This window comes from Cyclospora cayetanensis, unplaced genomic scaffold, assembly GCF_002999335.1.
Source record: "Cyclospora cayetanensis isolate NF1_C8 unplaced genomic scaffold, CcayRef3 CcayRef3_contig_245, whole genome shotgun sequence".
Lineage (NCBI taxonomy): Eukaryota > Apicomplexa > Conoidasida > Eucoccidiorida > Eimeriidae > Cyclospora > Cyclospora cayetanensis.
In genome coordinates, this window is record NW_020312198.1 from 1 (window position 1) to 16,078 (window position 16,078).

The 16,078-nt window shown below is 55.9% G+C and overlaps 2 protein-coding genes across 2 annotated transcripts; one reads left to right on the plus strand and one right to left on the minus strand.

Annotated features, from left to right (window-relative positions):
- The first annotated feature begins 1,490 nt into the window (after window positions 1-1,490).
- Window positions 1,491-7,706, plus strand: LOC34624437. Its single transcript, XM_026338267.1, has 12 exons — window positions 1,491-1,640; window positions 1,810-2,180; window positions 2,448-2,895; window positions 3,921-4,187; window positions 4,853-4,867; window positions 5,127-5,387; window positions 5,500-5,909; window positions 6,060-6,207; window positions 6,492-6,587; window positions 6,952-7,330; window positions 7,400-7,536; window positions 7,638-7,706. The coding sequence occupies exons 1-12, from the start codon at window positions 1,491-1,493 to the stop codon at window positions 7,704-7,706; spliced, it is 2,751 nt and encodes a 916-aa protein (XP_026194052.1).
- Window positions 7,707-8,327: 621 nt separating this feature from the next.
- Window positions 8,328-16,001, minus strand: LOC34624436. Its single transcript, XM_026338268.1, has 9 exons — window positions 15,777-16,001; window positions 14,639-15,031; window positions 13,423-13,492; window positions 12,759-12,892; window positions 12,272-12,366; window positions 10,476-10,554; window positions 9,897-9,971; window positions 9,246-9,551; window positions 8,328-9,092 (listed from the first exon to the last, which is right to left on the minus strand). Exons 1-9 carry the CDS (start codon window positions 15,999-16,001, stop codon window positions 8,328-8,330), a joined length of 2,142 nt encoding a protein of 713 aa, XP_026194053.1.
- Between the last annotated feature and the right edge of the window lie 77 nt (window positions 16,002-16,078).

The window sequence follows — 16,078 nt, forward strand, 5'->3', positions numbered from 1 at the left end:
GGGGGGGGGTATGGTGGTTCGGGGGGGGGGAGGCGGCGGCGGGGGTGGGGCAGGGGACGCGGCCGGGCTGGGGGGGTGACGACCGGGTTGCGTGGGTTAGGGTGAGCGGAGAGGAGGGGTGTGGGGGGGGGGAGGAGGGGGTGGATGCAAGCCTCCAAGTTCATGAATCCTAAATGAAGCAAGAGAGTGTGTGCTTCTACGTGAGGCTCGCTTTTTTTCTGGATGCCCGTGTAAGGGTTGCAATGGGAGGGCCTTCCGTGGAGTTCATGACCCCATTATGAGGGGGCCCCATGAGTGTCTTTAGGGCTTCCATCCTCTCATGCCCCAAGCTAGCCTTCATTGCCAAGTATATCCTCCGACTCACATCAGCATCGGTTGCAGCATACAGCAGCTGCTGCTCACTCAGAGCTCCTCCCCAATCGCTTTGTTGCTGCGCCTTATCTAGTGATTCCCGCAAGTATATGGCACACAGCTCTCTGAGTGACAGGCCCCGGGGGCCTCCGTGAGCTCCCAAAGAGGGTATCCCAGGGCCCCAAGAGTTTCGCGGGCCTCCCAGCGCCCCTAAAATTGCAGAGGGGCCCCTGGCTGCTGAGCGAGAGCGAGAGAGGAGAGTGGACGCCTGGTGAAGACAGAAAAGCCTCTGGGCAGAGACTCCGAATTCATTCTGAAGCAGTAGGGCTTCCAGAGAAGCCCCTTGGGTGGCCTTTAGTATGGTGCTGTCCCTTAAGATGGCAGCGACACAGTGAGGGAGGCCTCCTAGGGGCCGTAGCAGAAATACAGCAGCCACTCCTGGGGCCCCCAACTGCAGTACGCGAAGAGGCACCTGGGGTGCCCTACGAGGGGTGGGATCGTGTTCCGTATCGAACCCCAAGACGAGCTGAGGCTCCGCATCATCCCTACTGGTGATGCTGCTGGTGGGGGTGGCGGCAGTGGTGGTGATGGTGGCAGCAGGGGTAGTGGAGTCCTCGCTGCTAGCTCGTATGCAGGCTTCCAGCAGTGCCTCGCACGCTTCTAGAGCAGCTTGAGGCGTCTCTACTACTAGGAGGGTCCCACGGAACTGCGCCGGTGGGAGGGGGAGACTGCCAGCGAGTTGGCTAAGGCCGACTGTAGCGTTTCGGAGGGAGCGTTGGGAAACGCTGCGAGCTGAAGACACTGCTAAGCCTCCGCAGAGGCGAATAGAGTGCCGGGAAGGCCCTAATCGGAGGCTTTCCAGAGGATTCTGGTGGTAAGGGCGCCACTCTCCAAGGGAGGCTGACTCCCCCCGCCTGCTGGGCTGGAGCAGCAACTCCCAGGCAGAGAGCGGCAAGGCCTTCCGAAGCAAGCAGCTGCGTAGGGGCGGCTGGAAGAAGGAGATCTTCGGCATCGTGCCGCCGAAGCCATTGGTGTTTGGGGGCCCCCGACCCGCTGAGATCGGCTCAGGGGGCCCCTCAGAAGGAGCAGGCCCCCACAGACTCCTGGAAAAATAGCAAGCGCCGAAAAAAACAAACTGCATGCGCGCCGCGGAAGGATGCGCGGGATGGGAGAGCAGGGATTCTTCGCAGGCGCCCGGAGGGGGGCCCCCAGGTAGGGGGCCCCCCGCGTGTGCCACTGCATCGGCGTCGGCGGCAGTGTGTCAGAGCACCGGTGCGGCCACAAAAGGGGCATAACACCACTTTAATGCCTAATTTAGGGTGTCTGGACACTGCCGCGGAACTCCGTGGTTTGAATTTGTAGCTTCCTCCGCGGAGGCTGTGCCTCCGCCCCCTCAGGAGCTGCAGCTGCGGCTCCTGGGAGCATTGGCGCTGCTGATCCTCTTGTTGCTTCTTGAAGGGCCTCTCCGTCCCAGCACACTCGCCTTGCCGCTCACACAGCTCCCCGTTTGGCTGTTTCTCCGCTGGAGCGTTGGCTGTGACGTTGCCGCAGATCTCAGGGGCCCCACCTGCCTCGCAGTGCAGTATAACAAAAGCATACAGGCACTCAGCGAAACTGCATGCACAACGAGGAATGCCGGAGGGCGTCTCGGCACTGGACCATGGAGGCGCAGGAACTCCCCGCTTTGTGCTGCACCTCGATCTCCCTCCCCTAAGAACCCTCTCGGGAGCCTTGGACGTGTTGCTACAGACGAAGGCACCCACTGAAGCAGTCGCGATACCTGCCGCAGCTTCCCAGGAGGCCAAGGCGCTCTTCGCTCCAGCGTCTCGGCAGGAGCCGCTGCCGCCTCCCCAGACACCAGGAATTCTGCGCAGCTGCTTCAGCGACACGAGCAAGGTGGTACGTGTGAGCTTGTTGAGTGGTGCGAGGGGCCGTCTTTTCCAGCTCAGGAGCGCTCAAACAGAGAGGCCTCTCTGCGGAGCCGCTCTGCATGCGGATGGACTTCCACGGGCGAGCAGCAGTACCCCTAGCAGCGGCTCGCAAGACAGCAGCAGCACCAGCGAGCGGGAAGGAGTTTTCCCTTCAGTTTCCGCCAGCGCCGCTGGGGAGGGGCCCCGCAGTGCAGGCGATCTCCACAATGCGGGGGGGGCCCCTGGGGGGCCCCCCGCCGGTGGGGTCGCAGGAACACCTTCAGGGGGCAACCTGGCCGGGGGGCCCCTAGAGGAGGCCCTTTGGACGCTGGTGGTAGCTTTGCCGGAGTGTGCCGCTTTCCGTGTGGGCTCTTTGCTGCGTCACCTGTGCGGGGATCTCCTTAACGACCTCACCGCTCTGTACCTTCTCCCGTCCCCCATTGAGCAGCAGCACCAGCAGGAGCAGCAGCAGCAGAGGCTGAAGGAGGGCGTAGGCGGGAGGCCGCTCTACGCCGTGCTCTGCAGATGGAGCTCGCAAGCAGTAGGAAGGCGCTTTGTGCAGCGAGCTTCCGGAGTGGGGCCCCATTCTCTCGTACCGGGAGCAGCAGCAACAAACACTGCAGGAAGCGTGGAAGCACGTCAGCATCTCTGTTACCCACTGCAGAAAGGAAGTCGGCTAGGCGAGCTCTTAGGCCACAAATGCTCTCTTTGGGAAGCATGGGCACTGTACACCTTGCAGCTATCCGCCATCGTCGTCTCCGTCGGAGGGGTGGTGACACCCATCTCCGGTGCAGCGACCCCACTTTCCCCCCCTATGACCCCAAAGGGGCTTTTTCGGAGAACGGCCTCTGAGGTCAATATGTAGATATATGCATATATACATATACGTAGATATATACGTAGATATATATGTACATATAAATATACGTAGATATATATGTACATATAAGCATATGTAGATATATATGTAGATATATCTATTTACGTTTATTCTATGGATATATATTACGTCTATTTGTGAATATATATTATATCTATATATATATATATACATGCGGTGCAAACCCAATCGTTCCTATCCGCAGTACACTCAGCCGTATATGGGGGGCCATTTACTTCAGTCAAGCTATAGACAGCCCGAGCCTGCCCTTCTCTTGCGGTGTCTACGCCGCCTTACTTTCTATTTTAGCCTTGTCTTGTCGCCCACACATACATACATACATAATACATACCCTCATATACACATCCATACACACACATACATACACACACATACATACCTACACACATGTACACATACCTACCTACACACATGTACACATACCTACACACATGTACACATACATACACATATTCACATACATACATACACATATTCACATACATACTACATACACACATATTCACATACACACATACATACACCTACATACACACATATAAACATACACATACATACATACATATACACATACACACATGCATACATACACATACATATATACATACATACCAGCCCACCTACACACAGCTGCTGTACACTTCTTTGTCGATAAGTGTATCTTTGTTCTTGCCGTATCTTATTTTTGAACTGTCGCTCTGGTATTCTTCTGGATTCCCAAGCAGGAAGGCCTTTTCTGCGCTGAAATGTGCCGTCAGGCGATGTGGCAGCTCCCTGGGTGCCCCGTGTGTCTCTCTCGAGCTGACGCGTCTGCCTCTGGCTTATACACCCTGCCCTTCTCTTGGCTGGGCTCTGCCGCCGCCGTTCGTGCCGCTTCCAGAGACGCTGCAGCGTTTACACCGACCCCACCGGAGATGCCTGAAGAAGGAACTTCCGCCGCTGCAGCCCTGCGTGCTGCGGCTGCTGCTGCACTCTCGCACTGCGCTGCATGCGCTGGCGTCCTACACTGGATGCTGCTGAAAAGAGTCTCTCAACGCCAGCTGAAGCAAGCGAAACAGCCGCAGCAGCAGCCGTCTTCGGACGCGCTGCTCCCCCCCCCGTCAGCAGCAGAAATGTCGGTGGCTCCCAGTAACACGTCCTTTGGAGAGCCTCATGTTTCTCTTCCCGACAGACTTTCCAGCGCGGCTGGCAGCAGCAGCAGTTTGGGCTGGACTCGCTGCGAAAGTCTTTTTGCCCGCTTCGCCAATCGACGTTGCAGCGACAGCAGGAGAGGCCGCAGCGCAAGCCCTTCGAGCGGCTCCAGCAGCAAGAGCAGCAGTATCTGCAGCAGCAAGAGCAGCAGTATCTGCAGCAGCAAGAGCAGCAGTATCTGCAGCAGCAAGAGCAGCAGTATCTGCAGCAACAGCGCGACTCGCAGCAGCGCTGGGTGCCTTTGCTTGGCTTCCAGCGAGGCCTTCTTGGGGACTTATAGACTTTCCAGAGAAAATAGCAGCAGCACTAATAGCAGCAGCACTAATAGCAGCAGCACTAATAGCAGCAGCACTAATAGCAGCAGCACTAATAGCAGCAGCACTAATAGCAGCAGCACTAATAGCAGCAGCACTAATAGCAGCTCCAGAAACACTAGCGGCAAGAGCAACAGCGACATTAACAGCAATGGCGACAGCACCATTAAGAGCGACATGAACAGCAACAGCAACAGCGACAGCAACACAAACAGCAGCGGCAATGGCAACCTTCACAGCAACAGCACCAGCAACTTTAGCAGCAGCAGCAATAGCAACCTCAGCAGCAACGGCCTTGAGTGTTTCACCTGTGGGGATGCCAAGTCGCTCTGGTTGTGCCTCGTCTGCGCGCATTGCGGTAAGTATTTTGGAATCAAATTCTGCAGAGTAGTGTAGGTTCCGACGGCGGCTTTGCGTTCGCCTTTTTCTGTGTGGCAGCGAGTTCAGTGCATGGCTTAGGCGCCATCGAGACCAACACCCGTAGGGGTCTGGTGCAGAATCTTCTTCCCATCGCGCTCCCGATGCTCTGCCAGTGGGCAGAACTGCAGCAACGGCAGTCCGATAGACTCCTCCCTCTCTCCTCCGCTCCTGCTCCCTGCAAGCCAGCCTTGTCGTGCTTCAGCGATTTGCCGCTGCTCCGCCCCTGTGCCGCCTTCCCGCAGGCTGCGGTCGTTACAAAGGAGGCCATGCGAAGAGGCACTCGACCTCGCAACACCACTCGTTCTGCTTCGACCTCTCTTCCGGCAGAGTGTGGGATTATGCGGGAGACTGTTTCGTCCACTCGCATCTCACCGCGCCGCTTCCTCTGCCCCTGCCCGCTTCCGTCCTGGAGGGGCCCCCCTGGATTCGCGTCGTGGGCAGCGGGGGAGGCGCAGGGGGCCCCCAGCACGGAGGGGCCCCCTCGACGACTTCCCTTACTTCTCCACACGGAGCGACACTCCCAGGCGGAACACGTCGACACCCCCAGGAGACTTCCAGCTTCGAACTGCGTATGGGCTTGGAGAGACTGCGCTGTGTGGCTACTGAGACGACGCCTGCGCGGCACGGGGGGGGCCCCCTCGCAGCAGCAGCTGCTGCTGCGGAATGCTTCGCCGACTCCAAGGCATCTGCAGCGACTGAGAACGGTGAGGCAGCGGGGGAGGGGGGCCCCTCGGGAGGCAACGAAGCCTGTGGAGGGGCCTCCAGCAGAGCGCGCGATGCTGCCGCAGGATTAGCGGACGGCGCGGAAGAGGAAGAAGAGGGGCAGCAGCAGCAGCAGCAGCTGCTGCAGCAGCAGTGGCAGCAGCAGCAGCTGCAATGCCACCTTGGAGCCTCTTCGGGCAAGGCAGCTTGTGCCGAAGATGCCTCGTGGGGGGGGCAGGATATTTCGCCGTTCGATTTCGCACCCCATAGCCTTGAGGGATGCGGGGAAAGCCTCGCAGACGGATGTCTTGCTGGAGCACATGCGCAGCTTCCTACGGATGCTCAGGACGGCGTGCAGGAGCAACAGCTGAGCCTCATTCTCTCATCTCAGCTGGAGTATCAGCGCGAAATCTACGAGGTCCGTATCGGCGCTTCCCTCTGTCCCCTTTCGCCTTGCCTTGTCTTGTCTTATCTTGTTGTCTTGCCCCTCTCCTCCCACCCTTCCCGTCTACTCCTCCCTATGCGGCGCATGCCTGGGGTGTCTCTCGGGGAAGGCTGCCTCCTACCAAGCGCTGTCTGTCCAATACAAAAATTTTCCCCTCCGTTTTCCCCCTCCATTATGCCCTTCCTTCCCACGTGCCCCTCCCTCGCCGTCTCCCCGCATTTTCAACGCGCGTCAGTGCCGACGTATGGGCGTCGCAGGTTCGTCTGCACGTGTTGGCGAGCTCCCTGTTGGGGGAGTTGGAGCTGAAGAATGCACAAATGAGCAGTCTGGAGGATCGAGCTCTGCATATTCAGGTAATTTACTTTCTCCAAGGGGCCCTTCTCTTTTTCGGCTCCATAGCTGCACACCCCTGTCCGTTCGCCCTTTACGGCTTCCCTCGCGGGGATGGCTATTTAGATGCATTCTTGTTTTGCTCTCGTCTCCTGCTCTGCTCGCGTCTCCTCGCGTCTCCCTTGCGGCTAGAGGGGCCCCTCCGCTGGCTGTCATCAACGCCGAACGGCAGTCCGAGAGGCAGCACAGAGGCGAAAAAAAGAAGGCACAGCGAGTTTGCTCCAGGAGAAGCTGCACGCCTGACAATCTGTCCGTCAAAACGCTGCGTCTTTATCTGTCCGTGCCCGTGGTGTATGTCAGCGAAGGAGTTTCCGGGTGTCTCTGCAGGTGGAACTAGCGGACTTGGCATGCAGGCGGCAGGACCTCTTTGCCTCGATCTCGAGTTTGGAGAAGGAGAATAAGGCGCTCTCCGAGGAGCTGCTCTTTCTCACGCAGCTCACAGCGGCTATGCAGAGCGACGCGATGAAGCAACCCAATCCAAGTCCAACGAGCACACCCGCGAATGCCACGGAGGGCATTAGCAGGACAGACGGAGAAGTTGCTTTTGCCGAGGATGCCTTTTCTGGGAGGCGCCATGCGAGACAACACGCCGATAACAGCAGCAGCAGTCATGGATACGCTGATGAACAGACACCCCCTGCTGCAGCAACAGCCGAAGATGAAGCCGATGGGAGTGGGGGTGGTCTTAGTCCTGCTGCTGCTGCTTGTGCTGCTGCTACTGCTGCTGTTGCTGCAGAAGCGCCTTCGGGGAAACAGCTGCGACCAGCAAAGGCAGCGAAGTGCAAACGGCGCAAGTCAGCAGCAGCTGGTGCTGCTGCATCATCATCATCTGCGGAAACAGGCAAAAGCGGCAGCAAGAACTCCAAACGCATCACGCAGCTCGAGGCGACAGTCAAGCGTCTGGAAGAAGAGGTCAGCCGGCTGTCTATGGTGCCAACCTCTCCCCCATGCCCTTTGCGCTCTCAGGGGACTGCTCCTCGCATGCGGATGTGACGCTGTGCCTGCTGCTGCAGGTTGCTAGCCTCATTGAGGAGGTCGCAAGGCTGGGTGAGGCAGAGCCAGCCGCTTCTGGGCGCAGCTAGCCAGACCTAGCTATCGGCTGTCAGCGCCGCCAGTAGGCCCCCAGTTGATGGCTAGCAAGCCAGCTGTTCAGCTGCTTCCCAGCGTGCTGCTGTCTGCCTAGAGCCTGCCAGCTACTCACTAGGTCATTTACCCCCACATAGGCAGGCAGTAAGCGGTGTTTGCTATCTAGCTGCCCATTCGATAGTGAGGTGGCCTTGCTGAGGTGCAAGCGAAGAGCTGCCGTCGAACTCTGGGTGTTCGCTGCCTTGTCAGTTTGCTACCTAGCCGTCTACGGTAGAGCGGCACAAATTTGGCGAGCAACGTAGTTTCCCTTCCCTTTGTCCACTGGCAAATTTCGTAGGGTGGCATGACGCTATTCAAAATATGTGCGTCTGTCCATCCTAAACGCCTGTGGGCTGGTGGGGGGAGCTGGGGAGTATGGAGTTTTCCCCTCCTCAGCTTTCGCGCTACCGACCTAGCTATCGTACGGCGCGGGCAGGTAGAGTTCAGCGAGCGCATTAGAGGAGGCTTGCTGCTGCACAGCCAGTCAAAAGTGCAGTACCCTGCAACGCTACTAAACATGGGGGAGGGGGACTAAAGAATCGGCAACGGGGGGAGGGGGGCAGATCCTACAGGACCCCTCAGTCGTCCCCAGTAAGAAGGTCGGGGGGGTTTACACTGACGTTCCTGGCAACTCCCTGAATTGCGTTTTTCTGCAACTGGGGACCTACAGAGCACGAAACGCCCCCACCCTGAGTGTCTGCACAACAGTCCGAGCTGCTGCGCTTGTCTGTAGCGTCAGCCGATTGGTGACTGGTGGCCGCTAGAAGTTCCCACGGGCTGTAGGGACGCTTTCCTGCGTCGTGCGCTGCTGTGCCTGCTGCCGTTGCGTCAGCGTCCTCGCTTGCACTTGCCGGCGATGCAGCGTTGTCTTCGGCTGTAAAGGCAGCTTGGTGGCTCCCCCCTTCTGACGGGCTTGTGTCTCCCCAGTGTAGCAGGTTCTCTTCCTCGCGGAAAGGCTGCTGTTGTTGTTTCTGCTGCTGCTGCTCCGCCGCTGCTGCGGTCTTGCAGTCCGCGCTGCTGCTGCTGCTCCTCCTTTCGCTGCTTTCAGGGTGGCTGCTGTGCAGGGGGGTCAAATCTAGCAGCTCCACTCCCTGTGCGTCTGCTCCCGTCTGCCGCCTCCCCGCCGCTGCTGTGAGCTGCTGCTGCACAGGCCAGGGAAAAGTGCCCTCATCGTCTTCTGAATCGCCACGCGGTGCCGAGACATCGACAGCGACTCCAACTGCGCACACCCCTGAGAACCCCTGAGACTGCGTGCTGCGTCTTGCTGCCGAAGGGGGCCTCAGAAAATCAGACTGCTGCTGCTGCTGATGTTGTTTCTGCTGCTGCTGTTGTTGTTTCTGCTGCTGCTGCTGTTGTTTCTGCTGCTGCTGATGTTGTTTCTGCTGCTGCTGATGTTGTTTCTGCTGCTGCTGCTGTTCTTGTTTCTGCTGCTGCTGCTCTATGAAAGAAGAAGCGCCCGTCGAGGACACGGGGGAGCCTACGGGAGGAGCCACGACCATCCGCTGCTGCTGCTGTTTCTGCTGCTGCTGTTGTTTTTGCTGCTGCTGCAGCTTTTGTTCTGGCTGTGGGGTGTTTCCTGGAGGCGCCTCCGCCTCCACCGTTCCTGCTCTCGCTGCACTGGAATTGGTTGCAGCCGTCTGTGCCGTGCCCTCTGTAGCAGGTCGGACTGCAGGTGTAGCACTGTGCCGCTTGAGCTCTGCTATGGCCGCCTTTATATCTGCAACCTTCTTCCCGAGGATTTCACGCGTTCTGACGAGGGGAGCGCTGGTGGCAGACTTGAGGGGCAGCACCTGCTCCGCATCCTGCGCAAAGCCGACGGTGCGGAAAGCAAGAAAAAGAAGCCCGGAAAAATCTCAGAATGCGCGAGAAACAAACGTGGTAGTTCATGCGCACGGACGTTTTTGAGGGCCTACCTGTGCACTGAGACACTGCGGATACACGCGAAAGATGGCGTCGACTAAGACACCTCCCCAAGCACCAATCCACAAAAATGCAGACTGTGCTCAGCCACCGCGTGCGCATGCAAACACAGAAAAAAAAACCCTCGGCTCTCGTCGACAGGAAGCCAGAGGTGAAGGCAGACGACCTCCCCATAGCGAGCGAACGTTCTGTCTTTGTCTGTCTTTGCGAAAGCTTTCCCGACATACCCGTATATCGAAGATAAGGTCCCTCCACTTGGTGGAAATGGAGGGTGCTCGCAGCTCCTCCAGCTCGTGCACTGCCTAGGAGAGACACAAAGGAGAAAGATACCACCATCACAGATGATAGGGTAGGGGCATGCTGTTGTTACGGCGTTTTCCTGACATGCATGCACAGCTACGCATGCATGCACTACATACATATGTATACATATACATATGTACATGGACATAAATGTAGGCCACGTATTCCCAGACACAGATTGCAGGAGATCGGGAACGATGAAGAGACATAGACGGGGGCTGCTGCGCTCAAGTGATGAAGAAGAGACGTCGACATCCTCCGCTACGGGCAGGCTGTTTTTGACATATACACCGCAAGGCACAAGGGTGAAGAGGCGGACAGACGGCCAGTCAGATGCAGAGAAAGTCTTGGTTCTGCTCCTTCAACAAATCATCATCCGCGAGGCACACTTCAGATCGCAAGGAGCGGCCACACGGCACACGAAGAGCGCGATGTGGAGATACGTCGGAAGGAGGGGAAATATATAGGTAGGCAGCAGGGAAGGCAAACTGCGCGAAACAAACCTGCACAACCACCCTCGCCAGTTCCTTCTTGCCCATCAACCCCAAATCAAACGCTCTCCGCGCAGCCTTCACAAAGGTTCTGAAAACAAGCGCAAGTGAGCATAGAGTACTCTGGGCTGGGGTGTGCATTGAATGATTTTACTCATTGAAAGCGGAAGGACATGTTTACACACAAGAATAAAATCCCACACAAAAAAACATACAAATACCCCCCCCCCCCCCAAGATCTGTCTCTCTCTCTCCGCCCATCCTGACCTTTTTCTCTCTGCTTGTCTCTCTCTCTTTTTCTCTTTCTCTCTGTCTGTCTGCCTGTATGTCTCTCTTTTTTCTCTCTCTGCCTCTCTTTCTGCCTGTATGTCTCTCTTTTTCTCTCTCTGCCTCTCTCTCTGCCTGTATGTCTCTTTTTTCTCTCTCTGCCTCTCTCTCTGCCTGTATGTCTCTCTTTTTTCTCTCTCTGCCTCTCTCTCTGCCTGTGTGTCTCTCTTTTTTCTCTCTCTGCCTGTATGTCTCTCTTTTTTCTCTCTCTGCCTCTCTCTCTGCCTGTATGTCTCTCTTTTTTCTCTCTCTGCCTCTCTCTCTGCCTGTATGTCTCTCTTTTTTCTCTCTCTGCCTCTCTCTCTCTGTTTCTCTTTCCATCTTCCACTACACCCACAACCCTCTCTCTCTCTCTCTCCCTGTTCCTGTGTGCTAACCCCCCATTGTTTTCGAGCGGCTGAAGTAGCTCTCAGCTTTTCGGCCTTTTCTCGCGCACAAACCTGAAGAAGACGAAGGGCACGCCGTGAAGCACATAATCTTCCGGTGGCTTCTGGTGTCTGCTAGATGCCCCCACGAAATGCAGGAAAACGGCTTTGAGTTGCGAAGGCAGACGGGCAGCCATCAACTCGCCAGCTTCGCGATCCATCTCGCCAGTATCCCCAATCCACACGTACCTGAGCGCGTGCATCGGAAAGGAGGCGCCTCTTCCAAAATACACTTGAAGGGCCTTCTTACACGCGCAGAACAAGTCAAGAAAACCTCAAGAAGCACCAGCCAGCAAGCCAGCAAGCCAGCCAGCCAGCCAGCAAGCCAGCCAGCCCCTCCTCAGAAGCTCAAAGCGGGAGAGTCTCCGATCCGAGGCAAAGAGTGCAAAACAACGCAGTTCGAAAGTTAGACAAGAAAAGGCCTAGCCAGTCGCTTACCCCACATCGCACGGAAGGCATTTCTCCCCTATCTGCTCTCCCCCCTATCTCCTTTTCCCGCCCTCCCCCTTAACTCCCCAACCCCTTATCAAAAATACACGAGGCGTTTGTGACGGCCGTTAAAAACCTTGGAGAAAGCACAGCACATAAAAAGCGCAAGTGACTCTCACTGCCGATTCGGCTTGTGGCGCGCCAGTTGGGCATCCAGCAGTAGGAAATTCTCCAACTTCTTCTTTGCCTTTTCTCTCGGGAACAGCCATTCGTTCAACGAGGAGTAGAGCACCCTGAACCAACAAGAAACAGTCCCCCCCGCCCCCCCCAAACGGCAGCACATACAGCCGTAGACGATTAGTCGCACAAAGTAGAGCTGGAGAGAGAGACAGAGAGAAAGACAGAGAGAAAGAGGGAGACAGACAGACAGACAGACAGACAGACAGGCGGAGAAAGAAGGCTCTTAAAGAAAATGTCGAGTCCTCTTAGTGTCGAAAAGAAAGATGCAATACCCCCCCCCCAGATCTCAACAGAGACAGACGTGCCTTGAAGGAGACAAAGAACCACTAAGGCCTTTTACAGGCAAAGGCAGCCTCGCACGCGGCTGCCTTTGCGTTTGCCGCTTACTTAGAGTTACAGTCGATCCCCCAGTCACGAACACCGCGTCTCAGGGCTGTTAGCCTCAGCTTTTCGTTGATCGGGTTGTCTTCTGTGATGGGTATCTGTGCAAATAGAGCCAATGCAACGCAGATCGATGGCTGCTTGTACCCGAGGGAGGCCCTCTTTCCTCCCTCCCTCCAGCTCGGTGTGAAGCGATAGTCTGGCGAAGGCGTGAAAGCCTCTGGCGCAAACGCGGCTCGCCAAAAAGGCATGCAGCAGCCAGCGATGCCCTTTCTCCCCGCCCCCCCGGGAAAGGCTTCTGGTTCCTTCTCGACGGCGAGTTGAGAAGGCACCAAAAGCGCAGAAAGACAAGACAAATGCAACAGCGTGGGGTGGAGGCAAGCCACAAGGGCGGCCGTTGCTGATGCTGCAGGCACGCGTCCTCGAGCAAGAGAAGACATGCTAGCATGAACGCGCGAGCAAGCCTCGAAGGAATGTCGCGACGAAGACTTGCCTGTGGAATTCGAGCCGTAAGGACTGCAAGGGAGAGCGGCCGCTGCGGCGGGATGCACTGCGCATTCGCCAGCTCGAAGAGAAACTGGAAACATCCTGGATAGAAATGCCCACGAGCATACTGGGTGTCCACGCCTACCGTCAAAGACACCCAAAGAAGCGCACCGACAAATGCAAATATAGGTGCATTGCATCTATCGGCAAGGGGGAAAATTGGGCAGCCTGGATGTTTCGGCATGGTGAATGCAAACAAAGGCCGCCTTTCCCTCTTCTCTCTGGAGAGCAGGGAGAAGAGAACTTGGTGTGCAGTGGGTACAGAGGAGCCGACGATAGGCGCAACACAAGAAGAGGCACACAGGGATTCCACGCAGACTCTGCCTCTCCCCACTGCGAGGCGAAAGAGCTATCGAGTGGCGTGTGCAGCTGTCCTTACGACGCGAAATCAGCGCTAGCCAACAAGCCAGTCAGCTAGCCAGAGAGAGACAGAGAGAGACAGAGAGACAGAGAGAGAGACAGAGAGAGACAGAGAGAGAGAGAGACAGAGAGAGAGAGAGAGAGAAACGAACAACCGACGATAAATCCAGGAAGACTTCTGAGGCAATCTAGGGGAAATTATTCTTTTTATAAATTGTTCAGAGCTACTCGAGAGAGGCTGCAAATCCCACCACCAAGATTTACGGAGAGAAACGTAATTCCCCCACTAGAGCGAACCGTATCATCGATGTCCACCAAGACCTGAAGACACGCAGTACATACACATACATACACATACACATTCACACATAAATATTCAAAGAGACACATTCACACATACATACACATACACATTCACACATTCACACATAAACATTCAAAGAGACACATTCACACATACACATACATACACATTCACACATACATACACATTCACACACATTCACACATACACATACTCACATACACACGCATACAGAGAGAGAGAGAGACAGCGTCATGGCTCTCGAAAGTGATGGACAGGAGCCGCTTAGCGCTAAGAACCTCACGGACAAAACATTACACAACAAATATACGAAGCAACACACAGAATGCGCCGTTATACAACCCCAGAGCTCCATCCCTGCCAAAAGCCTGCAACGGTCTCCTGCTTGGTGGACGCCGATGCAAGACGCATACAAAGAGAGACAGAGAGAGAGAGATAGACATGCTCTGTATATGCATACACATATACATACATATCTACATATATTTATGCACACATATACACACACAGAGAGAGAGAGAGAAAGAGAGAGAGATAAAGAGGAGGAAAAACAAGTGAGAGCAGAAGAAGGGGCACAGCTGTCCTTCTAGCCGAGCTTTAGAGAACGTCTGCACTGTTGCGCGTGCAGGAAAAGTGTCTTCACTACGAAATTCAGATGGCGAAGATGCAGCGCAGCACCACTGTCTCTTCCTTGAACGGAAATCAAGCGCGTGCCTCCGCAGAGATGTCGCCGAGAGATGGACGCGGCGTGCAGCAGACAAGTATAAATTTGAAGACAAGAGAGAGAGAGGCAGGCAGGCAGGCAGGCAGGGAGGGAGGGAGGGAGGCAAAGAGGTGTATTAAAGAGCCCTTCTTTGGCGGGCGGGGAGGGAGGGATATATATATATATGCATGTATATATATACATGTATATACATATGTAAATATGCATAAATGTACCTATACATATGTGTATGTATATGTGTATCTATACATATGTATATGTATATATGTATGTATCTGTACATATTTACATGCATGTATATATATATGTATCTATGCATATATATATACGCATACATGCATATATGTATAAACATGCATATATGTATAAATACATGTAAATGCGCAAATACACAGGCTGACAGGGCACCAGCACGAACCTGGAGGTTCCCATAGACTTCAGGACGTGTTGCTTCATCAGTTGCGTGGTTGGTGTCTTCTAAGAAGACGGGAACTACCCTTTCTTTTGTGCGATCTTCTCTAGGGAGGAAGGCGGAGGCAGGAGGCCTTTCGCTGGGTAGTCCAGTGTCACTGCTGGCTGCTGCTGCTGCTGCTGCTGCTGCTGTTTCGATTTGCACTTCTACGTCGTCTGCTTTCGCTGATCCGGGGGGGGGGCCTTCTGTGGAGGCATCAAGGACTGCTTCTTCTTCATCGGGCTTGAACCAGAAGTGACATCGCTGCGAGTCTTCCTCGAGCTGCGCTGTCTCGTGCCTGCCGTAGCTTGTGTGGAAGGTGCTGCTTCTTCTGAAGGCTCCCTCAGGAGTGCCTTTTTCCTGAGAGGCTTCCAAAGAAAGCTCCTGATGCGAAGCGAAGTACACGCTATAGTGACTGGGGTGGGCATCGAGGGAGGCGACACCCCTCCTGTGCGCCTCGCTGCCCCCTTCCAGAACCCCCCTGCATGCAATCCGCTGCTGCGGATTCCCAAGAGGCGCCGAACGGGGGTGAGACTGACTGTAAGACGCCGCGGGAGACGTGCGCGAGACGGTCCTGTGGAGGAAGGGGGCATGGGGGGGGGAAGGCCAAACGCTGTAGCGAGGTGGCGTCTGCTGGGGAGACTGCTGTTGCCGCTGCTGCTGTTGCTGCTGTTGGTGAGCGCCTGACGCGTGCTGCGTCATCTCAACGGCGTGGAAGAAGACGCCCGGTCGCGCTTCCGCTTCTCAACTTGTGCCTCCGCCCGCAGCTGTTGCTACAGGGGGGGGCCCCCCGGCAAGGCCCCCGCGGAAGGGGGCCCCTTGATTGGGAAAAGGGAAACAAAACAAGGAGGGCTAGAAAGGTGCGAAATCGACTGCGGAAATGGGAAAGAACCGGCCAGCGTAGGGATCGCAGATGCCAAGGCGGAAGCCGTGTGGTGCGCCTCTACGGTTGAGGGTTCAAACGAGCAGCGTTTTTCTCCAGCAGTCGCGACGACTCAAAGGCGATGGGTTGCCATTTCAAGGAAAGGGGTCCAAGAGTTCAAGGATTTAATGGTCTACGTGTGCGTAGTAGGGATCTGGGGTGTAGTGAGTAGCCTTTCCTTGCGGGCTGGTCTGTCTGCTGCCAGGCTCCTTCTACGGCAGCGTCGCACTTGCGAACTGTCGCGGGCATTGTTATGGGGTTTATTATCTTTATGGCCTTTTGTTTCGTCGCTAGAGTGGTACTTATTCCGAGTGCTTCTCCGGGGGTTGGTCTATCCAGTCTCTGGCCCTCCACCGAATTCTCACGAGTCAGCGGCTGTTGCTCAGGGAGAGAAGAACACCACGGCATGCGTCTTGCTAAAGATGACACATCTACGGGGTACCCCTAGCTGACGGCAAGCAGCCACAGCTCGCCGCTGATCGACG